The sequence below is a fragment of the Mobula birostris genome, chromosome 31 (genome assembly GCF_030028105.1).
Source record: "Mobula birostris isolate sMobBir1 chromosome 31, sMobBir1.hap1, whole genome shotgun sequence".
NCBI lineage: Eukaryota > Metazoa > Chordata > Chondrichthyes > Myliobatiformes > Myliobatidae > Mobula > Mobula birostris.
The window spans coordinates 8,476,712-8,502,757 of NC_092400.1; the positions used below are offsets into that span (position 1 = coordinate 8,476,712).

General features: G+C 40.9%; 1 protein-coding gene across 1 annotated transcript in view; it reads right to left on the reverse strand.

The window, feature by feature from the left end:
- nos1 (nitric oxide synthase 1 (neuronal)) overlaps window positions 1–26,046 on the reverse strand; it is a 69,759-nt gene that overhangs the window by 39,115 nt on the left and 4,598 nt on the right. Inside the window, 11 exon segments of the mRNA XM_072247531.1 lie at window positions 2,822–2,907; window positions 5,732–5,926; window positions 6,011–6,112; window positions 8,235–8,409; window positions 8,535–8,674; window positions 8,778–8,919; window positions 13,225–13,316; window positions 15,000–15,162; window positions 16,676–16,821; window positions 16,930–17,052; window positions 19,427–19,547. Of these exon segments, the coding sequence (XP_072103632.1) occupies window positions 2,822–2,907; window positions 5,732–5,926; window positions 6,011–6,112; window positions 8,235–8,409; window positions 8,535–8,674; window positions 8,778–8,919; window positions 13,225–13,316; window positions 15,000–15,162; window positions 16,676–16,821; window positions 16,930–17,052; window positions 19,427–19,547 (1,485 nt within the window).

Sequence of the window (26,046 nt, forward strand, 5' to 3'; positions counted from 1 at the left end):
TGTAAATTTCTCCTTCTCCCTGCTAGCCTGCAGGCCACCCTCGCACAAAGTGCAGCACCTGCTTAGCCTCCCGATCAGGGTCATGTGAAGCCATGGGAGCAGCTGGTGCATATCACGAGTCCTGGTTACGTGACCACTGACGCCAGGCAGACAATCTCTGAAGTGTTTTGATAATGGCAGGGGTCACCCATTTTGTAAAGACTCTGCCCAGAAGGAGGCAATGTCCAATCACTTCTGTAGAAAAATTTGCCAAGAACAATCATGATCGTGGAAAGACCACAAACACCCACGTCATACGACACGGCACATAATGAACAAACGGACTCTTGGGATGTGAATGCAGTTAACTAACTTGACATTTATATAATAATTTATATCATTATACCATAAACCATAACTTGCCTCTGGATGGTGTCCTCACCATTTCAGAGGTTAGTTAAGAGATCAAACATTGGTGAGCCAGAAGTCACATGAAGACCAGATTAAGAGTAGCCAGGCTATCTTCTTTGAAGGAAGTGAATAAACCAAAGGAAACACTATTCAAGCTGGAAGTTTTACGGCCAGCATTATTGATGCAATATTTTATCTCAGCTTTATTATTTGATTTGAAGTTAAACTCTCTCTTTAATTGTAGATGCTAACTAATGCTTTCAGATTATTTGCTGACCTCAATTATGGAACCCATTTAGCAATCTAACCACGTTCTCGAAGGTCACAATGGTTGCGGACCTGAAAGGGTGACGTCTGAGTGGTCCGTGTAGGATGAACTAGGAGAAGGGATGGACGGAATGAATAGACGACGAAGCAAAGAATAGGCAAGAAGAGTCGGCAGCAGTTGAAGTAGGGAGGGAGCTGCGATTGGGAATGTGTCAGGCAAGGCAAAGATGCGCGGAGCGACGAGCCAGCGCACCAGATTGAGTGAAGCATGGGAAAGCTGAAAAGGCAGAGTGAAATGAGCAGGATCTATGAGGGCTCAGAGGTAGTGGTCAGCAGGAAGAAACGCAGCAACACCGTGATTTCTGTGGCTTGCACAATGGGACATCCGGCAAACTGTGTGCAGGCCTGGCAATGTGGAGCACAGGCAGACAGGCAAGAGAGACGCCAGGGAGGGTGGGGCTCAAACAGATTTGAGGGGGTGGCGGAACAAGACCTGACCTGAAGGGAGAGGTCATAATAGATATGGACCTGAAAAGGGATGATGTCCGAGCGGACCAGGTAGGGTGAACCAGGGGCAAGGATGGTCAGAGTGAATGGGCAACAAGGATCAGTGAGAGGTTGAAACAGGGAGGGGTCAGGCAATGTGAAGGGTGATGAGCCAGCGCACTAGGTTGAGTGAAACACGAACAGCTGAAGAGGCAGATGAAGTGTGGGGGAACAATGAGGGCATAGAGGTTGCAGATGGCAGGAAAAAAGGCACAGGCAGCACAATGACCCTGGTGAGATCTGGCAAACTGAGTACAGACCCAATGAGGTGGAGCATAGACAGACCAAGGGGAAAGCACAGGCAGACCTGAAAGGGAGAAGGGAAAGCGGGGCTCAGGCAGGTCTGAAGGAGGGGACCTGAAAGTGAGGTCAAGGTGGATGCACAGCTGAAAGGAGAGCACACTGAGCTCTGCACAACAGGAATCGGCCATGCATTGAAGCAGGGAGACCAATACGATTGGAAGTGAATTCCAGTCTTCTTGAACTGTTGCAGTCATTTTTATTGAAGGACCAGCATGAAGATATTCTCAAACCATTGGACTTGAAGGAATACTGTATACAAAAAAGCTCAAAAATCACTGGTTACATTAAATAAAGAATATTAGTTTTTAACAATCTCATGTAAAGGGTATACATACTAGTGTATTTTTAAGTATTCTAATACCACCTTTGAATCTCCTTATATTGGCTTTCAGAACATAGATCCCACTCAAGCACTTTTTGCATTTCTATCTTAAATTAAGCTTGTTTTGGCCTTCAGATCAAAGCAAGATTTCTAATGCACCAAGAGAAACCACTGGGTCATACTAACACTGAACAAGTTGTCAAAGCTGGTTTTGTATTTAAAATATTGGATCAGATTTATTCATCGAAAGACAGCTCAGATACTTACACCTAATTCCTCAAGTGGGACCACAATGGAAAGGTCAGCACTGAAACTATTAAGCTGTACTTTGTAAACAGCTGAGATAATAATTCAAATACCATCAAAACAGAAGACAAATTACCCTTGTAACTTTCAAATCAATTTCCTTTCTCTCTCCAGGAAGTTCCAACAAAACTGCTTCCTTTCCATTTTTTTCCCCAAAAAAGCTCTTTCTACAACTAAGAAATGGTTAATTAGCTTTCTTGGATCTTGAAAATCTGCAGCTCATATTTAACATGGAATTGTCAGTCGTACCGCATGATTGATTTTTTTTCTCTTCAACCATGTGGCGAACAAAACTGGCATCACCAGAGATCTTAGTTAAGGTCAAGTTCCTGCCTGTTGCCTGTTCATGTTTGATGTGTCTCTCATCAGATTCAAAGGAACAGTGACAAAACAAACCAAGTCAAATTATCAAAATAAAAAACAAGCTGCTGGTGATCAAATCCAATGCAAAAACATAAAGCATTTGAAATACTCAGCAATTCAGGCAGCAACTGTGGAAAGAGAAACAGGATTAATATTTCAGATCAAGGAGACTTTGTCCGGACTAGCCAAAATTATATTTGAGATCGTCTTAAGTAAGCTGCACATATAGAAATTTATCTGTTACATCTAAATGCAAATATTGAGCAATATGGCTTCTTGATGTATTTTGCTTTTATAAACTTGCTCAGCATGAAAAACCCTTACTTTGCTAGCTTCTTGAATCCAATAGCTCTCTTTTTGGTGGGAGTTCCATTGGCTGCTTTCCACACATGAGTGAACCAAGGGTCTAACTGTTTGAGAAAAGAAACCAAGGCCACAGTTAACTTCGCAACATGCCGTGATGCAGCAAGGTATGTTATAGAAAGAATGTAAAAACAGAGCAAATAGAAGCAGGAGTCGGCCATTCGGCTCCTTGTGCCTGCTCTACCACTGAACATGGCAAACAGTCCACCTCAACAGTTTTCGTATTGATTCTTTTAACAAATCTATTGAATTCTGTCTCAAATACAATCAGAGTGACCCCAACAACAATCCTCCAGCATAAACATGTCTACAGATACACCACACTATGAGTGAAGGAAGTTCTCTAGAGTTTCGGCATGATTGAATTACCCTTAGGGAGACTCTGTGCCTTCTGGTTATGGACGTTTTAACCAGGGGAAACATCCCTCCAATCTTCAGGCACTACTCTTGTGGGCAGTGAGGATGAAAAAGTCATCACCAAAGGCAAAGCAACCTCTTCACTTGCTTTCTGTAGTAACTTGGGGTATATCCCATCTGGGTCTCATCTATTCTAATGCTGTTAAGAAAGTTCCAGCACATCCTCCTCCTTAAGTTTGACATGATCCAGCATATTCGCTTGCCCTGCACTGACCTCTCATTCCTCAAGGTCCTCCAACTGCAGGCATATGTTTCCTTTTTTATCCCTGATTGTTCCTACCCTCAATCTAGTCATCCTCTTGTTCCTTAGGGTTTTCCTTAATCCTACTTGGTGGTTGTTGGGTGGGGGAGATATTGACAGGGGTAAGCAGGAACAGCTGTATGGAAGTGGAGGGGGAAAACCGCTGGAGCTAAGTTCAGTGGCCACTTTATTAGGTGCACTTGCACACCCGCTCAGTAATGCAAATATCTAATCAGCCAATCATGTGGCAGCAACTCAATGCATGGAAGCACGCAGACGTGGTCAAGAGGTTCAGTTGTTGTCCTGACCAAACATCAGAATGGGTAAGAAATGTGATCTAAGTGACTTTGACAGTGGAATGATTGTTAGTGCCAGATCGGGTGGTTGGAGTATCTCAGAAACTGCCAGTCTCCTGGGATTTTCACAGACGACAGTCTCTAGAATTTACAGGGAATGGTGCAGAAAACAAAAAGAAAATCCAATGCATGGCAGTTCTGTGGGTGAAAATGTCTTGTTAATGAAAGAGGTTAGAAGAGAATGGCCAGACTGGTTCAAGCTGACAGGAAGGTGACAGTATCTCAGATAACCATGTGTTACAACAGTGGTGTGCAGAGTGAATGCATGAACTTTGAAGTGGATGGGCTACAGCAGGAAGGGGCAAACAAAAATACACTGAGTGACTACTTAAAGTGTCCTCTGAGTGTATGTGATAGGCAATTCATCTCTGAAAGGAGCAGACTCTGTTTCATTGGCTACAAACAGGCACTTTGCTTCCCTGGCACTGGGATCAAAAACATCTCCAAGTGGGTAACAGATATTTTGAAGGGGGAGGGAGAATAGTGAGTGCTTGTGGAACATAGATAGAGAGGGGGATGAAATTAGGCATTATGGATATCAGAAGGATTGGAAAGTTATGGCCAGCCCACCTATAATTTCCATTCCCATTTCTTTCTTTATTCCAGGATGAACTTCATCTGTGCAAAGATCCTTATCCACTTTAATTAAACTTGTCAGTTCTCTCTCTTCATCATCTCTGCTACTTCTATTAAAACTTCAGCAGCATCCTTGGGAAGTACAGATCCAAAGTAAACCTGTGTTCAACTGTTCTCCAAGTACATATGTCACCCTTTAGGTCCTGAGTCAGCCGAATCCAGCCTCCTACTACTCCCACACCAGTTGTATGCAAAAAGAAGACATTTGTGTTGTGCAACATACACAGAATGTTGCAGGAACTCAGCAAGTCTGCTAGCATCTATGGAGAGGAATAACCGATCAATGTTTTGGGCCGAGACCTTTCTTCGGGACTGGAATGAAAGGGGGAAGAAGCCAGGATAAGAAGGTGGAGGAGAGGAATGAGCATAAGCTGGCAGGTGATAGGGGTAAAAAAGTGTTGGGAAAGTTGTCTGGGTGAGGTGAGAAGCTGGGAGGTGATGATGGAAGATATAAAGTGCTGAACTTGATAGGAGACAGAGTGGACCATGGGAGAAAGGGAAGGGGGAGGGCCACCGGAGGGAGGTGATGGGCAGGCGAGGAGAAGAAAGGGAGTCAGAATGGGAACTGGAAAAAGAAGGAAGGGGGAGAAATGACCAGAAATTAGCAAAATCAATATTTGTGCCATCAGGTTGGAGGCTATCCAGACGGAATATGAGGCGTTACTCCTGCAACCTGAGAGTATCCTCATCATCAAATGAGAAATCAAGGTAGAATGCGAGTATTATTTTCTCTCTTACATTAAGTGCTGCAGTCTATTTTCAAGTTCCAGCTTGATTCTTTTGAATTCATTTCTCAGCTCCATTCTGAGCTTTCTATTTTGAACCATGTTCCAAATAGCTTGTCAACCAGACTTTGTCACACAGCCCTTTTTCTCTGGAACTTTATTCACTAACTCTTTCATTTGATACTCTCGAGTCAGCATTTTCTCATCACCTGATCTACACTACTCTTATCGCCTGAATAACTTAATACTGGGAGACTCCTCAACGCTGTTGCAATAAATTTTCAATTTAGTTCCAATGTTTCCTCTGAGAAGTAGGCGGCTGCGTTTACTTCGACAATAATTTTCTTCTGCATTAAGAGTTTTACTGTCGCCATGACAGAAATACAACTGGCTTTCAGCTTCCACATGGATACATACAAATTTAAATTTTTAATTAGGAACCTCAATGACCAAGGGAAACTAAAATTAAAATAAAGGTATTTTTCCAACAGCTTACCTGATACTCAAATGATGGGCTCAGGTGATAGTTCAGCATCTCTTGATGGAAGACAGGTGTAATGCTTCCTGACATTGGGGGGACTATCCACACCCAATCTGCAGGACATCCTCCTCGGCATCTGTATTCATTTTCCATGTGTTTCATGAATGATTCCGTTGCAGAATGATGGTCCACAATTGTCACTTTGTCAGACTAAATAAAAACTTGAAGTGAGTCTTAAATCTCTGCAATTGCCAATTTGTAAAAAAAGAATTCTTTAACGAAGCTTCTATGTACCTGAAAACTGTGTAGGACAGCAATATTTATTTCGACTAATGCTTGGTCTTTCCAAAGAGACGATACATTTCCAGTGTTAAGTCCCATTCGCTTTGCTACCTCCTGTAGGAATATTATATATAAATATTTCAACACTAACAATTTCTGTAAAGCTGCCCCTTCCTGCTTTAAATTAAAGTGCAGATGAATTTTTTTTAATTATTATGTTTTACTCCTGGGAATTGTAGTTCTTTGGTCTACTAAATGGGAACTGTGGGCAACACCCATAGATCATAGAATTACTTGTTTTGGGGATAAAGCTACAGACTAACATGAAGAATTTTATTAAAAGGTCTTGGTTTATGTGTTCACTCACTAGGACAGAAAGTGAGTTGTTTTAAGTGGGACATGCCAGAATGCCAATATTTCCCCGCCCACGTGCAACAAGTTCAGGATCTCCACAATTACTTTTGGGAGTGCAGAGATAATACCCAGCAGTACCACAGTACTCAGAATGGACTCTGCTTAGTGAACCTGCCCCAGGTTAGCCACACTGAAAGAACTTCACCAGTGAGCTGCATGGGAGGCCGATCAAGAATGTTCAGTAAGATGGCATTCAGTATGAAGTAGTAAGTTGGTTCTGACATTGGCTATATAGGAGAAGCCAGAGAGGGACAGTAAATGATGATGGGGGAATCAACCCTGACAACGGAAGCTTCTCCCATCGCCATTACCCCACATACCCTGGCCCACCCCACACCCCTTTGATCCCTCTGTTGCCTATCAATGGATTTAAAGCAGGAGTACCTACAGCAGAGCAGTGCAGTGCAGTGCAGTGCATCGATACCAAGGTTAAAGTTGACATTTTTGACTATTTGGACTCAAAGGACACATAGCGACCGCAGGAAGCTTGCAGCTGACTGCATATTGTGGGCCATCACTTTCAATCATACGAGAGCACTTCTGACTCAAAAATCACTAAGTATTTATTTAGTTCGCCTTCAGATGTTTAGAGGCAGTATACACAAGTAAAGAAACAATTACCTGCCCAGAATTATACTCCTGCATTATGCTGTAGTAAAACAGACAGCAGTGTGAGGGATATCCCGGAAATGTGATCTGTCCATGACACTGGCTGATACAACTGAAGTTAATAAAAGGTCTACAGCACATTATTTCCAACTGTATGGCATGGATGATTTATTCAGAGGTGTGCCAGCCCATCAGCTTTTTTTTTTGGAATGAAGCCAGAGGTCAGTTTTTAATAGTTTGCTGGGCTGCATGTATGAATTTGCTATTAAAAGGTCTTGGTTTATGTGTTCACTCACTAGGCTAGAAAGTGAGTTGTTTTAAGTGGGGCATGCCAGAATGCCAACATCTCCCTGCCCAATTGCAAAAAATTCAGAAACTCCACAACTACTTTTGGGAATGCAGAGATAATATCCAGCAGTATCACAGTACCTAGTAGGGATCTCTACCAAATGAAATCAGTTTCAAGCCCTTACATGTCAATTCTATCAATTATTACTTTATAAATATTCATTCCAGTGTTACAAAATCTATAGCAATTCACCTATGCAGCATCTGGAAAGCAAACTGATTGGCAAGTGCAGTGATTGACGTTACCTGTAGGAGTTATGCCTCATGAGCAGTAAAATGAGTATTATACTTTAATCACAAAACAAGTTGTGACTTCAATAACGTGAATCTGTTAAGCTTTTCTCACTGACAGACAAGGCAAGTTGCTTTGAGCCACTAAAGCTGCTTTGTACAGTAAAAACAAGTTCCTTCGTTTGTTTATCCTGTTCTTTTTGTAGAGCTCATGAAAAATGTCTCTTTTTTGTCTTCAAAAGGCGATGTCTCATAAAGGTGGCACCTTTCATTGAGGTCTCCAGTCACGTAGAACGTGCTGTCTTACTACTATCATCAGGGAGGAGGTCCAGGGGCACGAAAACACAGACTCATTGTTTTCAGAACAGCTTCTTCCCCTCTGTCATCACATTTCTGAACAGATAATAAACCCATGAACATGACCTCACTACTTTTGCTCTCAATTTGCAATACCTAATTCATTTAATTTTATATACTGTATATGTAATCTGTAGTACTTTTATGTATTCCACTGTACTGCTGCTGCAAAACAACAAGTTTCACCACCTACGTCAGTGATATTAAACTTGATTCTGACTAACTCAAGATTATTAGAAATATTTCCGAGCTGTTAGAAAGAGGAAGAAGTAGTTACCTCTAGCACATAGTAGCGAGCAACGTCACAGAAGTCTCGGACTCCAATCTCTGTCCCCATATACCAACCGTTGAAGGGGCAAGCTGTAAACTCAAGGCCTCCTATATCCAGGAGCATGTTTGAAACCGCTGGCAAGGCATACCACTTCAGTTCCAGATCTTCAAACCATTGAAACCTAAGGGATGAACAAAGGGAACAAAAATACCAACAACTCACCATCAGATGAAACTTCTTTATTCTTTTTATGAAGAAAAACTAAAAATAACAGCTGACCTCAGCAGAACTGAGCACAGTACATACTTGGGGTGTCTGATAGGTACTTCCAAGATTAGTTCAGGAGGAATCTCGAACAGTTCAGGGTCATTTCCATTGGCTTGAAGCAAAAGAGGGAGGATATCAAAGCGACCCAGCGGCGCCTTCCAACCTTGTTGGATACAAATCTGCATAAAGGATAGTCAACAACAGAATTGTAAGACTTTGATATTCAATGAGCATAAGTAAGAACGAACGCTGTAAGTTGTAAAAAAAAACTGATCTACTAACCTCAGTTAACTCCACCGAAGCAGGGTCACCAATGATGGAGCCATCAGCTTGTTTGTACCCAGCATATCTTATCAGTTGGCTGTTCCAGATTCTGAAATCACATTTTCCATCTACTCTCTGTGGGAATATTGTAATTGCTGATCTGCAAAATCATCAGCTTTATAAGTAATGATTTAGAGACATCCATTGGTATTTACGAAACTTCAGGATTTTCCAAAATGAAAATTTGAGGTCTGACTAAATCTACAGATTTTTACTTGACGTAACTCATATACACTGTAACTAGCCAAGCCTAAGGCTCAATGCTGTGCTTTCTCTCATTGCATTTAGTGAAATGAAAATAAATTCCATATTTGTGGAGCCTTTCATCCTTTTGGAAAATAATCATTATTTTTGACAGGATATTTTACTAAGTGATCTCAAGTCATAAACATTTTATCATCTTCAGTGGTATCAGCCAGTATCATGAATATCTCATTATTCAGGGCCACAGCTGCTTCTTCAGAGAAGTCTTCAAGCACAAGAGATAATTTTCCAGAGAAAAGTGGGGTTTTGGTCTCCTTATTTAAGAAAGGATGTGCTGATGTTGGAGAGGGTACACAGAAGATTCACTAGAATGATTCCGGGAATGAGGGGGTTAACATATGAGGAACGTTTGTCCGCTCTTGGACTGTATTCCTTGGAGTTTCGAAGAATGAGGGGAGACCTTATAGAAACATTTCGAATGTTGAAAGGTATGGACAGAGTGGATGTGGCAAAGTTGTTTCCCATGATGGGGGAGTCTAGTACCAGAGGGCATGACTTAAGGATTGAAGGGCGCCCATTCAGAACAGAAATGTGAAAAAATTTTTTTAGCCAGAGGGTGGTGAATCTATGGAATTTGTTGCCATGGGCAGCAGTGGAGGCCAAGTCATTGGGTGTATTTAAGGCAGAGATTGATAGGTATCTGAGTAGCCAGGGCATTAAAGGTTATGGTGAAAAGGCGGGGGAGTGGGACTAAATGGGGGAATGGATCAGCTCATGATAAAATGGCGGAGCAGACTCAATGGGCCAACTTCTGCTCCTTTGTCTTATGGTCTTCCGATCCATGTTCTCCATTTTCATACCATGCAAAGCAACCAGACAAGGAATTGTGAAGCATCCACCTCAGAAAGCACACTACCAAATACAATAACATGTTGGTCAGACACAGAGATACGACGGATATTTTGAGGAATTATCCCAAAAAGCACAGTTAATTTATTAGGTTGTAAATTAATTTTAAGTGTTTAGAAATTGTCAAAAAAACTGACTTCCAGAACTGTTCCAGTATAGGACAAGACCAAAACATGTGTGTCAGTGTAGCTGTCTCAGTTTTACATCTATCACAATAGCTATCAACATTAGGGAATATTTTAGACAGTCTCTCCTTCATCAAATGGTAACAATGTACAATTTTAAATTGAATCAATGATTGACTAGCACAGATCGAAGAAGAGTTAACCAGCTGACCAACATGTTATTGCATTTGTTACATTGATAGCTAAGAGGGCCACTTTGTTGAAGTGGAAGGATACATCAGCTCCCACTTTGTCACAATGGTTCTCTCAAGTGATGCTATGTCTTAGTTTGGAGAAAATTAGAAGTCGAACCTTTGAACCTATGTTTGATTTTGAGAAAAGGTGGAGTTCGTTTGCTCGTTACTATCATTTGAGTTAATTGATAGATTTCCTCCACGATCTAATTGTAAATTTTTGGTACTTTTTTTTCTTGCTGGCGGTTTGATGTTTATTTTTGGAAGCTTTTTGTATGATGCATGGCTCCGGGGTTGAACACCTAATGGGGTTTCTTTTTTCTCCCCCCACTTTTTCTTGCTTAGTTGGGATTTTTTTTAAAAACACCAAAATTTTTTCAATCTTTAAAATAATTTTTTTTTCTTGAGTCATTGTAAGTATTGCTTACTTCAATGTACCCGTGTTAATTTTGGATAATAATAATAATAATATTTGAAAAGAAAGAAAAAGAAAGAAAAGAAAGCATCCTACCTGGATTTATCGTGGTTTGGTATGGCAACTGCTCTACAGGAAATTGCAGAGAGTTGTGAACACATCTCAGCACATCACGGACACCAGCACCCCTCCATGGACTCGATCTATACCTCTCGCTGACTCATTAAAGCAACTAGCATGATCGAAGACCCCACCCACCCTGAACATTCTCTCTTCTGCCCTCTCTCATCAGGCAGAAGATAAAAAAGCCAAATAGCACGTATCATTAGGCTCAAGGATAGCTTCTGTCCTGCTGTTATAAGATTATTAAATGGTTCCCTAGTACATTAAGATCGACTCTTGATATCACAATCCACCTTGTTATGATCATGGACCTTACTGTCTACCTGCAGCTAATTTTCTCTGTGGTAGTTGCACTTTACTCTGCATTGCATTTTTGTTTTACCTTGTACTACCTCAACGTACCGTGTGATGAATTGATCTGTATGAACAGTATGCAAGACAAGCTTTTCACGGTATCTTGATAAATGTGACAATAATAATAATAATAGTAATAAATACATACTTAAATAATAATAACAATAACATCACTCCCGATGTTGGGGGAGTCCAGAACCAGAGGCCACAGTTTAAGAATAAGGGGTAGACCATTTAGAATGGAGTTAAGGAAAAACTTTTTCACACAGAGGGTTGTGGTTCTGTGGAATGCTCTACCTCAGAAGACAGTGGAGGCCAATTCTCTGGTTTCTTTCAAAAAAGAGTTAGATAGAGCTCTTAAAGATAGCAGAGTGAAGGGACATGGGGAGAAGGCAGGAAAAGGGTACTGATTGTGGATGATCAGCCATGATCACAGTGAATGGTGGTGCTGGCTCGAAGGGCCGAATGGCCTACTCCTGCACCTATTGTCTATTGTCTAATAGACCAATTCCAATTCCAAATACGTAATTGAGCAACATGAAATCATTTTTAAAAACCCAAGTATAGGGCTTGATATTAATCAGAATTTCACCAGGACATTAATAAACTTGAAATTTCATCTCAGTTAAGAATGAGATATTTCAAGAAAATAAACACCCATTGTTTGTTAGTCTAATGAATGATATTCTTTATCCTTCTGAGAGAGATACTACTTTACAGAATATGCATTAAGAACTGTGCACAATTCTTAACAACTTGTACCTGACTGGACATTCTTTGTCAAGCATAATAGGAATATAGACCCTATCATTCTGCTTAGATTAGAGACTCTTTACAAGTTAAAATAATAGAAGCTAATGGGTATAGTACATATTTAAACAATTCCTGTTTATGGTCCTGTTACTTTGTTATGGTATGAAATTGAAGCACAGAGAATGAGAGAGCTCATGGTAAATGCACTTGGAAATGGCTCGTTCACAAATGAAGTGCCTCCCCGAAGAATGAGGTACTGCCCTAAATAGTGAGGTATTCATCTATTGACATCTTCCGTGGATGAAGACAATAAGTTGAAGGCTAAAAGTATCCATGACCAGAATAATTTATTTACCTGAAGAGGGACAGCAAAACAATATGTCATACAACATAAAACATTTATGTGTTGATTCGATCAGGTTTGATCCAGCTCAATACTCATGCTTGCTTGCCCATGCTGTTCTGTAGCCACGCTTACCTTTTGCAGTCCTGTGGGCCCAAACTCTCCAGGCCTTGTTACCATGGCAGCGGCCTGTGAATGGTGACAGACCTTGGACAGAGGATCTGAAACCCTGCCCTGGACTTCCCTAATGGCATTTTGATAGCTCACTGTTGTCAAATGTCTCCAAAGTGTATGATCAGACATATTAAATAATTGCTCAAGATAACTTACGTAATTCTTAGACATGACCTAAAACTTGTCTAGGTTGAAAGAATTATAGACATTACAATTAAGTGATATAAGGTGACAAAAAAAAACTTGCTTTTCAGTCAAGTTGCAGATCAAATTGAAATAAATGGGCTGTAGTCATTTACGCAGACACAGCTGATGTAAAGTGATGGCACCTTCTATAAAGTGCAACCAATCCCACAGCTTGAGTTCAGCTCTCAATCGCCGGCTATCAGCGCAGCAGCAGGCCAGGAGTTGGCTGTCTAGGTGCACCTCTTTTTAAATTTAAGAACTATATTTCATTCATAATAAAGTATACATGATATACAACCAGGAGGTGACTTTCTTCACATTCACTGTAGCATCAGAACAACATGATGCTTCAAAGCTGTGTATGCTTCCTTCTAAAACCAGCATGTCCATGGATGGCTAGGTTGCACTGCGCAGGAGCTGACGACTAGGGCAAACTGATACATGTGCAGTGGAGTCATTGACATGTGAACGTCATGATCTGGCCCATTGCGTTTTATATTTGCAAATGTAATGCCTAACAATGATCATGAGCCGTTTCCTGTCTATGCACACGCCACCTGATTAAGTTGATTAATAGGTCACCAACCTGAGATTTCCCTTGTTGGTGGCGTACTTGATGTGATTGCATATATAGTTGAACATGCCATGAGAAGTGGAGCAGTCACGTGCATCGAAAACCTGCAAACAGCACAGCTATTAACAACACTGCAGAAGGGTAGCCGTTCAGAAACTATGTCCCACTTTGAAGTTCTATCTCTATTTTTTTGATAACATCTATTTCATTCCATAATTCCATTTCCAGACCACAGGTTATTGTAGCTTCTATATTCTAACCTTTATGTCAATTTTTGAACAAATTTATTGTTGCTACAGTTTTAACAAAGTAAAACAGCACTGAAAGAAGTTTGTGAAGTGTTTTCTAGTGCTGGGGAAAGTGAATTTTTAGGTTTTTTTTACAGCAATTCCAGTTCAATTCTACAAAACACTAGAGCAGGGGTTCCCAACCTTTCTTATGTCATCAACCGACAGGTTTGTGGGCCCCACAAATGGGAACCCCTGCATCAGGCAATTCAGTTCCCATTTCTGTGAAATAGTTTTCTGAAATATCCTCCTGTAGGATAATTAATATTGAAGGCAGTTAAATATATTAAGGCAAGGGGATCATCAAGAAACATTAAGGAATTTCTCTCTTACACATACTAGCCATTCACAGACATAGGTAAATGAGCCCTCGTTACCATTTTAATAATTAACCATCATAAAATGTATCCATACAAATCAATTGGAAACATGGTTGATGAGAAAATCTGAATCAGGGTTAGTACAACAGATAATTGCAAAACAGTTATGGGTATCTTCATAGCATCCCAGGGAGCTGTGTTTGAATTAGTTTAAAAAAATTGCAGCTTCTATATTCTAACCTTTATGTCAATTTTTGAACCAAGTTATTGTTGTTACAATTTTAACAAAGTAAAACAGTGACTGTTCATCTAGATTGAGAACTGTTCAATACATGATCATTATTCATGCAAAGTGCTATATGTAAACTAAAGCTAAGGAATTGTAATAATGAGACTGTATGGCAATAAACAACATTCTGTAGGTTTGGAATATGATCATTTCATGGTTGAGAACATAGAACACTACAGCACAGTACAGGCCCTTTGGCCCATGATGTTGTGCTGACCTAAAATCAATCTAATCCTTCCTCCCACATAGTCCTCCATTTTCTAAGAGTTTCTTAAACGTCTCTAATGCACATGGCCAAGTGGTTAAGGCATTCGACTAGCGACCTGAAGGTCATGAGTTCAAGCCCCAGCTGAGGCAGCATGTTGTGTCCTTGAGCAAGGCACTTAACCACACAGTGCTCTGCGATGACACTGGTGCCAAGTTGTATGGGTCCTAATGCCCTTCCCTTGGACAACACTGGTGTCGTGGAGAGGGGAGACTTGCAGCATGGGCAACTGCCGGTCTTCTATACAACCTTGCCCAGGCCTGCACCCTGGAGAGTGAAGACTTTCCAGGCGCAGATCCATGGTCTTGCAAGACTAACGGATGCCGTCATATGCCTCTATCATGACTTCTGGCTGCACCCACTGTGAGTAAGAAAATGTTACCACTGATATCTCTCCTACACTTTCCTCCAACCGCTTTAAAGGTATGGCTCCTGGGAAAAACGTCTGGTTATCCACTCAATCTATGCCTCTTATCATCTTGCCACCTCTTACCTCCCTTCACTCTACTTGTAAAGTTTAAACATTGCTTCTGAACTTCCATGCTTCTGCTCCTTGTTTGACTGGACTCACAAAGAGACAGTGTTATTTAAAGAACATTTTTATAGCATCATGAGCAAATCTTAACCTGTAACTTGGACCACTGGATCCTCCCAATGCAGCGGGTAGCATTCCTCCAGGCATGCTTGGCTCCATAAATTAGCTCAGTGTCTTTAAGTTGGTAAGTGCCAGTTGTTTCGATCTCCTTCATCACCTTTTCCATCCTTTCAATGTGAGCCTTAGATCCATGCCTGTTAACAAAATGCCTTTCACTTGTTATAGGCAATACTATGTTTAAAAGGACTGTACATCGAGGGAAAAATGGCTCATTTTCCAAACTAAGGGTAACATGCAAGAGTACAAGATAATTCCTGATACTAAACTTACTCTGGCCGTGGTTTTAGAAATGGAGCAGATGTCCACCAGTCAAAATGTCACAACTTTTGTGTTTTGATATTATTTTGACCAAGTCAAGAGATTCTGTGATTAGAGAATTGAAAACTTCTCAGAATCAGACACTCCTAAATTGCTGTTTAAAAATCTTCTCCCTCCTTCCCTTAACACATATTCTACACCTTTGTGCCATTTCTGTTCCGTACCCAAAGCAATCAAAGATTTTCCAGGAAAAAAATCATTAAAAAAATCACAGTTTTGCCCTATGTATCTCAGGATAGTAGGTTAATAAATCTCAATGTGATGTCACTAAGATTCTATCGGTTATCAGGAAGTGAAGGGACATTCACCAAATCTGTCTGGTCTGGATCTGGCCTCAATACCAAGACACAATGTGGTCAGATCTAGTCCATCTCTTTCTATATTCAAAAAAAAAGCACCCTGTTACTTTACAGCACAATTTTTTGAGAATTAATGTATTCATCCAAATTTCTCTGAAAAGGTAGCAAAGTATAATTGCGTAGCACAAACTTATCACAGAGACACACTGCATGAAGAAATGGAGCGGGGTTAATTTGATCAAGAAGCATGTATGCCAACATATACATCATATTTTTTTCAAGAGAAATTTACTTAACGTACTTAATAGTTACAAGGGTAGATAAAAGAGGGTGAAATGGTTTTCTTTAGACAAGAGAAAGATGGGGTAATTTGATAAATGTATATAAAATGATGAAGGATCTGGAGAAAGTGGATTGTGCGAGGCTCTTGCTATTGATAGAGAGGTCGGGGACCACAGGTTGCAGATGTAAAGCAAAGGAGAAGTAACGGTGACATGAGGAAAATCTTCTCCCCATAGCGTGTGGCTAGAATCTGGAATGAACTGCCTGCAAATGCAGTGCAGACAGTTCCAAAGTGGCCTTCAAGAGAGAATTGGATAGTGAGGAAAAACCTGTAAGTAAATGAACAGGAGATGAGGTAGTGGAATTAGTGAGTTGCCCTGGCAGAGGGGTCTGATTGTTCCAAAGTGGCCTGCAAGAGAGAATTGGATGGTGAGGAAAAACCTGTAAGTAAATGAACAGGAGATGAGGTAGTGGAATTAGTGAGTTGCCCTGGCAGAGGGGTCTGATTGTTCCAAAGTGGCCTGCAAGAGAGAATTGGATGGTGAGGAAAAATCTGTAAGAAAATGAAGAGTTGAGGGGTTGGAATGAGTGAGTAGAGGTAGAGGGGTGGCATGGACATAATTGTCTAAATGTCCTCCTTTGGTGGAGTAATTATTCGACGATTCCATGATTAATCACAATCACTGAAATTTAATTCAGCAGTCTTGTAGAAGCTTCCATGCGAAGTAGGAGTAAATTGAATAATTGCCTTTTGATGGATGTGTAGTATTGGTTGAAAAAGTCTGCTGCCAGTGGAATAAGCTTCTCTTTAGTTTGGGTTTCACTTGGTTTCCTTACGTGTTGACTTGGCATCATAATTGCTCCCGTGCATATCTGCTCTCTGCACCCAGTTGCCTGTAAGCATAGAACAAGATGAGTGCCGGAACTATGAAACGCTGCAGTAAAATGCCCAACCATTGTCTGCAAAGGCCACAACTTGAAGCTTTAAAAAGCTAAGCTTACCACTCTTGAGTTTAGGTGCAATGTATCACTTAAAATGGTGCCAGTTTCCCAGTTCTTTATCTTAATGAAACGGGGAGACTTAGATGGGCTGTCATTTGGTAAATTCTTTGTAGGTGACACTTCCTGAAAGAAATGAAACCGGTGTTTTAATTTAAATCAGCAAGTGTAGAAAACAACACTTTTCAGAAAGGAGTCAATGTGGATGTGTGAATAAACATTATAAAATCTGAAGATTTGGTTAGCTTAGTAAAATAATTATTCACATGAATAAACTCCAAATCCTGATTAGGTAGGACGGATGATAGTTTTACCTGAAGAAGGGTCTCAGCCCAAAACATCGAACATCTATTCATTTCCATGGATGCTACCTGACCTGTTGAGTTTTTCCAGCATCTTGTGTGAGTTGCTTTGGATTTCCAGCGTCTGCAGACTTCTTTGTGTTCATGGTTTTATTTTGATGCCCTTCACAAGGCTTGTATCCAGCCAATCCAGGATGAAGAATTCGTCTGTTGAAATCAATACAGTATCCACTGCTCACGATATGGCCTCCTCTACTTTGACGAGACTCGGCATGGACTGGGGGAACTGCTTTGTCGAGCACCTTCACTCTATTCACAAAAAGCAGGATTTCCCCATGTTCAACCATTTTAATTCCAATCCCCATTCCTATTCTGATGTGATGGTCCACATGTCCTCCAAGATGAGGCCATTCTCAGGTTGGAGGAGCAACTCCTCATATTCTGCCTGAGTAGCCTCCAACCTGATTGCATGAGCATCAATTTCTTTGACTTTCCCCCTCTTCTTCAGTACCTCACTCTGCTTCACCCTTACCTCTTCTCTTCTCCTCACCTGCCTATCGACCCGCAGTAACCCTCCTCCTTCCCTTTCTCCCATGGTCCTCTCTCTGCTCCCATCAGAATCCTTCTTCTCCAGTCCTTTGCCTTTTCCACCAATCACCTCCCAGCTTCTTATTTCATTCTCCCTCCCCCACCCACCCGGTTTCACCTATCACCTGTCAGCTTGTACTACCTCCCCTCCCCCACCTTCCCATTCTGCTTCTTCCCCTTTCATTTCCAGCCTGACGAAGGGTCTCAGCCCGAAATGTTGACTGGTTACTCATTTCCACAGGTGTTGCCTGACTTGTTGAGTTCCTCCAGCATTTTGTGTGCGTTTATCAATATCAAGGTCACATTTTTCAAGAGAGTGCTATTCTGGAGTACTGGTCAAATGAAAGTTAATGCACATTAAGAGATAAACCAGTGGTGGCAGTGATACTCATCAAAGGTAGATGCTTATAGCATAGGAAGTCAATCATTCCGGCCTTAGGACATTGAAGCATCTTCAACCCCTTTGTCAATGCTAGGGTCAGCCCGCAAGTGTCACCACACACTCTGGAACCATCACAGCATGCCCACGATGTTCAGCAGGACAAAACAAGCAGCAACAACAACAGAACAAGACAAGACAACACCACCAAAGAAAGCCTCTTTCCCACTCACACAGGCAGGCTGTTTCCAGTTTTCCAGACCTTAGCCCCAAACTTGCAGACTCGACCTCCGGACCTCCAGCTCCAGACTCACTGACTGCGGTCTTTGACCTTTAGGTTTTCTGTCTCCAGTCTCGCCAAGCTCGGGACTTCAATCCTTGGCTTCGGTTATAATGATTTTACTGGACCTTTTGAAGCACCTTTCAGTATTGTTACCTGGTTTGGAAATACTTTGCCATGATTTCATCATGACTGAACTTGAATCCCAGACAGCTTTCAGGAAGTACACTCAGAAGAGAGACTCGAGTTTGAAAAAGTACAGTACCTCACCATAACTCTCTCAAGGACAAACATGCTGGCCAAGCCTGTAACAGAAAAGATCTGAATACTTTCCATTTGATTTTTTTTCATAATCTATTCCAGCTGCTACCATCCGGAAAGCAGTACCGCAGCATAAAAGCCAGGGCCAACGGGCTCCAGGACAGCTTCTTCCACCAGGCCATCAGACTGATGAACTCAAGCTGATTTGAGTGTACGCTACATTACATTGACTGCTGTTTATTATAAATTACAGTGTTTGCACATTACACATTTAGATGGAGATGTAATGTAAAGATATTTACTCTTCATGTATGTGAAGGATGTAAGAAATAAAGTCAATTCAATTCAATTATGAATATTATGATGTTAAAATGTGACATCAGTCGCGTGGGCTAAATATGTAATATTGTGATATGTGGACATTGAATCTCTCCCTTGGAAATCAGTTTCATAGGTCCTTTGAACATGAAGTGCAACACATTATGAAGCTCTGTCATTGATTTAGTACGTTCTGTACACTGGGGAAAGATTTCTTTCCTTGCGTTTTTTGGAACTGAGCAATAAAATTGTAATTGATAAACAACTGTGCATAACCTGTACAATAAATTAGATCCATTTTTAACACAAGTCATATATTTAAAGTTCATCATTTCATATATCCAGAATCAGTGCTGATCTGAATTCTTTTACCTGCTTTGAAAATGGATTAGGAAGAACTGTTTGCAGATCATCAGGAACTCTTTCATTCTCACTTTGAAGGTGCAGGCACTGCTGGTTTAAGTCCGCCATGTCCCTATATGTGAACATTGCTCTGATTAGTACAGTGATTGAAAAAGAGTCTTACAGCATATTTTTGTTTCATCATTGTTATACAAGAGCAATAAATAAGAGGTAAGTTTCGGAAATGGAGTCACAGCCATTACTAAACTGCCTATAAATTGCTGGTGATTAAGAGAAACTTTCTAGGTAATTATCCCATTCATCAGGGATTTCTACTTGAGAATAATTTTTAGGAATTATTAATACCAATAATGGTGTCAAAGTCATTTCACAGTTGTAGTACCAAACTTATTTGAAAGAACACACTGTAGATAATTATAAATCATTTCATTATCATTGAAAAATCCCATCTTCTTTTTTAAAAAAGAGCTTATTAATGAGACTGGGTTTTTAAAAGGGCTGAGCTGTGTTGATCAGACTCATCAGAAATAGTAGCCAGCTATATATATGAACAGAGACACAAGAGACTGCAGATGCTGGGGTCTGGAGCAAAACACACCTGAAACTTCAACTGCATGGCACTGAACATTCTGCCTCTCTGTACACAACAGACAGAAGAGCCTTCCATAAGACACCACCCCTAGAACAATCCACTGACTTTTGACATTCCACATATCTCAAATTCCATAGATGTCACCATGTGCAATCCTGAGATTCACTTTCCTGTGGGAAAACTCAATAAATCTAAGAACCATAATGGAAAAAATGAAAAGCTGCAGCGACTGGGCGGACAACCAGAGTGCAAAAGACAACAAATTGTGCAAATACAAAAAGAAAGAAAATAAAGGAAATAACAATAATGATAAATAAATAAAGGAGCAATAACTATCTGGAACATGAGATGAAGACTCCTTGAAAGATGGTCCATAAGTTGTTGGAACATTTCAGTGATGGGGCAAGTGAAACTGAGTGACATTATCCCTGCTGGTTCAGGAGTCTGATGGCTGAGGGGTAGTGATTGTTACTGAACCTGGTGGTGTGAGCCCTATGGCTTCTGTACCTTCTTCTTGATGGCGGCAACAACAAGAAAGCATGACCTGGGTGGTGGGTGTCCCTGATGATGGATGCTACTATCCTGCGACAGTGTTTCATGTAGATGTGCTCAATGGTGGGGGAGGGCTTTACCTCTGATGTATCCACTACTTTTTGTAGGATTTTCTGTTCAAGGGCAATGCTGTTTCTATATTAGACTGTGATGCAGCCAGTCAATATACTCTCCACCACACATCTATAGAAGTTTGTCAAAGTCTTAAATCTTATGCTAATTCTTCACAAACTTCTAAGGAATTAGAGACACCACTGTGCTTCCTTTGTAATTGCACAGGTCCTCTGAAATGATAACACTGAGGAATTAGTGTTACTGACTGTGACGGGGTCCTGAATTATCCCTATGAACTGTGGTTTTGAAAAGAGAGAGAGAGAGAGGTGTCCAACACAGACACCTTGTTAAAAAGAGAGAGAGAGGCGAAGACTGCTCACAGTTTGTTTATACTTTCTACAAGGACACTGGCAGCTTCCAAGTTCTTACAGAGCGAGAAGGGAGGAGCTGCTTGATGGACAGCTGGTGTTCAGCATGGTGAGATAAATAGAAGGTCAGCTGTTAGACCTACAGACACACGGTTTTGCAAACTGAATGAGCTTTGTTCTGCCCACAGAACAGGTGGGTTTTGAAGGATTGAGCGGAGAATCGATCAGTGGCTCTCACAGTGTGAAAAGGGTGTGACCGATGGGGAGTTATTCGTGTGTCTGACCCTCGCCTGGGTTGATAACTCCACCACAGAAGAACGGTCCCCTTTGTTGTAGTCACAGTCGGTGACTTCTAAAGGATTTTGGAGGACAACAGGAAGATCGACGGCGTCAGCTCACCTGAAGACCCAAATCTCTCCCTCTCTCTCTCTTTCCATCACTACTCAACTCAATACTACGAACTGAACTTTACTCATCATTGTAAGACTATCTATTTACCCCTAGACATGAAGAAGCTTGGTTTTCATATATTTCCACACACACACACATATATATAAAATCATTGCTAACCTGTTTTATATATCTGATTTTATATTACTGTATTGCGTAATAAATACCATTAGTTAATAGCAATACTGGACTCCAAAGTGTTTTCCATTTCTGCTGGTTCTTTAACCCGTCACGGGATATGTGACACTGACTCACTCCACCTCCTTGGTTTACTGACACTAAGTGAAAGGTTCTTGTTGTGGCACCTCACAGTCAAATTTTCAATCTCCCTCCTACATGCTGATTTGTCACCACTTTTGATTCGGCCTACGACAGTGGTCATCAGCAAACATAAATATGGCATTTGAGCTGTGCTTAGCCACATATTCATAAGTGTAAAATGAGTAGAGCAACTTCAGTATGTATTTAATATTTCAGGAATATTTGAGTAAACTTGTAAGAGCTTACTTGTATGATTAAGCATTTTTTATTGTTTATATAATTCATTAAGGATAGATGTAAAAATATGTGAAACGCATACATCATTACATTACCACATGATAAATGAGTGACTTGTTTAAAGTAAATATGAAGTTAGACTCGCATTCAAGCTCTCTTGTTTTACTTGTAGTTAGCTTAATGTTCTCAAGTTACAAAACACTTCCGTGATGACGACGAAATTTTGAGTGAACCCAAGATGACTACCTATCTGTAGGCAGCGAGACATTAAAGTTTTTAAAACAGCAGTAAGAATTGTTGAGTTCAAAATAAAAACAGCACCACGCATATTCTTTGGAAGAGAAGACACATTCAGTTAAATAAAGGCAGAAAACAGAAGAATTCATGAGCTCATAAACAATGTGTACCTTGGGATGATAATCAAATAGCTTTCATAAGCAGGGTCAAAAGGTGGCATATGTGACTGAATTGAAGAGATTGTCTCAGTATTGTCAGTTCAGTAATGGTCTCAATGACACAATGAGAGATCATTTAGTCTGTGAAATCTTACAAGAAAGTGTTCAAAATGGCTCCTAACTGAAGTACAGCTTACATTTAAAAGAGCAGTTGAAATATCTGTATCAATGAAAACAGCAGTCAGAAATGCAATTGAGTTACAGTTAGGAATGAAAGTGAGTGTGAACAAAATTGCAATGTCGAAACAGAAACGGGCCTGGCCAAATTGTGTTACCATTGTGTCAGGGGCTCACATACACCAGCCCAATGCAGATTTAAAGGTAAAACCTGCAAGAAATGCAACAAAGTGGGACACATACAAAGAGCATGTCAGGCAGACAAAAATACGCAGGCAAGAGAAAAACATAAAAAGTCAAGTTGCAGTTTCAAAAACAACAATAATTAGCATGCTGCTGAGGAAGAATCTACTAATGATGAGAATAACACACATCAAAGTTGCTGGTGAACACAGCAGACCAGGCAGCATCTCTAGGAAGAGGTACAGTCGACGTTTCAGGCCGAGACCCTTTGTCAGGACTGACTGAAGCAAGAGCTAGTAAGAGATTTGAAATTGGGAGGAGGAGGGGGAGATCCAAAATGATAGGAGAAGACAGGAGGGGGAGGGATGGAGCCCAGAGTTGGACAGGTGATTGGCAAAGGGGATATGAGAGGATCATGGGACAGGAGGCCTAGGGAGAAAGAAAAGGGGGAGGGGGGAAAGGGAGGGGGAGGGGGGATATGAGAGGATCATGAGACAGATGGCCCTTCTCCCTGGGCCTCCTGTCCCATGATCCTCTCATATCCCTTTTGCCAATCACCTGTCCAGCTCTTGGCTTCATCCCTCCCCCTCCTGTCTTCTCCTATCATTTTGGATCTCCCCCTCCCCCTCCAACTTTCAAATCTCTTACTAGCTCTTCCTTCAGTTAGTCCTGACAAAGGGTCTTGGCCTGAAACGTCGACTGTACCTCTTTCTAGAGATGCTGCCTGGCCTGCTGCGTTCACCAGCAACTTTGATGTGTGTTGCTTGAATTTCCAGCATCTGCAGAATTCCTCGTGTTAATGATGAGAGTGATGCAGGGTTGAGTAGCCTTGAGATTTACAACGTGAAAACTAACAATAGACAAACAAGATGGCTAACTCCAGAAGTAAATGGCAAATTAATTAAAATGGAATTGGACACTAGCTTGGCTGTTTCAGCCATTCCACAAAATTAGCTTGAACAGCATTTAAAAGTTACTACAGATAACCATCGAAGAACCTATACTGAAGAAAAGGAAATTCTTGTGGGAATGACATTTGTAACAGTGAAATACAACAACCAACAAGCCACATTGAGCTCGTATGTGGTAAAAACAGGGATCTAGCATTGTGGGGGCATGACTAGCTGAGATAACTACAACTTGACTGGAGATTCATTCATCTCTTGTATGTCACACACCTTGCATAGAATCAACTGAAAGCAAATTAATTCAAGTACTGGATGATGCCACATATGTCTCCACCTTGTACACCATGAACCATTGCCTAACAGAGGGTAAACAGGTGGTGGTGCCAACCTCCATGTCTCTGGTTGGAAAGCATATTGGACCAGGGAGGGACCATGGTGCCCAGAGGAATCAGGAAAGTAGCCAACTACAACAGTTGTTGTAGGCAATGTATCTGAAAAAGCCTCTGATATGTTAATCAGGCAGTTACTTGCAAAATGTGGCTTGGCTTTAAGCTGAAAGAGAATTCAAGGAGCATGAGGAAAGATGCAAGCATTCAGCTTTTGTGAATATAAAAACATAGAACCTAACGTACAAGCATTCAGGCTCTTGCGTGAACTTCAAATGGAAGACAAAATGTTGCCTGTAAAAGTAGATGCAAAGTCCAAAGCCCAGCTGAATGAAATGAGGAGCAAAAGGAAAAGAGTCGCAGGAGACACAAAAACAGAGGATTCGTCAGATGATGTTGTGGATGAGGAAACCAAGAGGAGAGATCAGATTGTAAAGGGAGCAATCGAAGGATTAATAAGAGAACACTCCAGCGAACTAAATGCATCTTCCCAAGATCAGGGCGCACATTCTAGAAAGAAGTCAGGACTGGGAGAGAAGCAAGTATCAAAGTAGATCCTGAGAGAAAAGCCAAAGAAAAAGCGAAGAAAGGCATCCAGAACTGTCAGAACCTCTTCCTGCAGCCTCAGGGTCAACTCCTGTTACCCCCACAGAGGAGGCCCCAGAATCTGAGATTACTTCACAGCCACAAGTCTCACCTGCCAAGCACAGTAACACTGTTGTCAGGAAAGACATTATCTCACAAGAGCAAGAAAGTTTCCACAGCGATTAAATCCTTAGGCCTGAATGGGACAACTTAAAATTTGCTATGCCATAGATGTCTGTATAGTCATTGTATGATATAGTATACTGAGTATACAGTTGAAATGCATTGAGTCGGAGTGTATAACTAAACAGGGAAGTGTTGTTTATTTAATATTGCAGTAATATTTCAGTAATCTTGTAAATAAAGTGTTTGATTAAGCATTCTGTTTTTTTACAGAACTCATTATGGTTCCCTGCAAAAATATGTGAATTGCATACGTGCATGTCTCACTTAAAGTAAACACAAAGGTAGACTAGTATTCTCGACTCTCTTGTTTTACTTTCAATTAGTTTAATTTTTTAGAGTTACTACACATAACAAGGGGTGTATGTAGCTCACAGAACGTTTCCTGGCTTACTGACACCATTTTGGAAATTTTCTTAATAAAACTGTAATATTCAGAGGCAATTAAAAAACTATTCCAGGGGATTTATGAAATTAAAAATAATAAAGGGTACAGGAAAAAAGGTCTAGGATTAAACTACAAATGCAATAAAGAGCACCTAAAATATTAACAATTAAAAACAGAGTACAATAAAGTGAAATAGTACCTTTTCTCTCAGGGGCTCAAATCCCGTTCAGATGCAATAGAGACTGTTTGCTAGACCAGCCTATAAAGCTGATGGGTCAGGTGCAAAGTGTAGCTGCGATCTCTGGCCAGCACAGCTGTGCTCTACCACCAGACCAAATAGGGAATTCAGAGGAACAGCGTGAAGTCAGGTGTGCTAGTACCTGACAACCAACTCTTTATACTTGCTTGAACTAGTGCAAGCAAATGCGCAAGACAAACTGAACTGTTAGTGCCCTGGGACACAATCCATTACGCCCTTCAGTTTACCAGAAATACAAGAAATTCTGCATATACCAAAACAACACACACACACACACACACACACACACACACACGCACGCACACACACACACACACACACACACACAAACACACACAATGCTGCAGGGACTTAGCAAGTCCGGCAGCATGTACGAAGGTGAATAAACAGCTGAGCTGGAACTCAGATGATGAAGAATCTTAGCCCAAAAAGTTGACTGTCTATTCCCATCCATGGATGCTGCTTGTCCTGCTGAGTTCCTGTAGAATTTTTTGTTTACAGTGTGTATTGAGATAAGCAAGTTGGGACAATGCAACTGTGAGCTAGTTTACCAGTGTTATTGATCACATAGCTGATAACCAACAATTAGACAAGAGCATAAAAAAGTCTTGCTAAAGTATGGGATCATTCTTGGGTAGATAATGTGCCAGC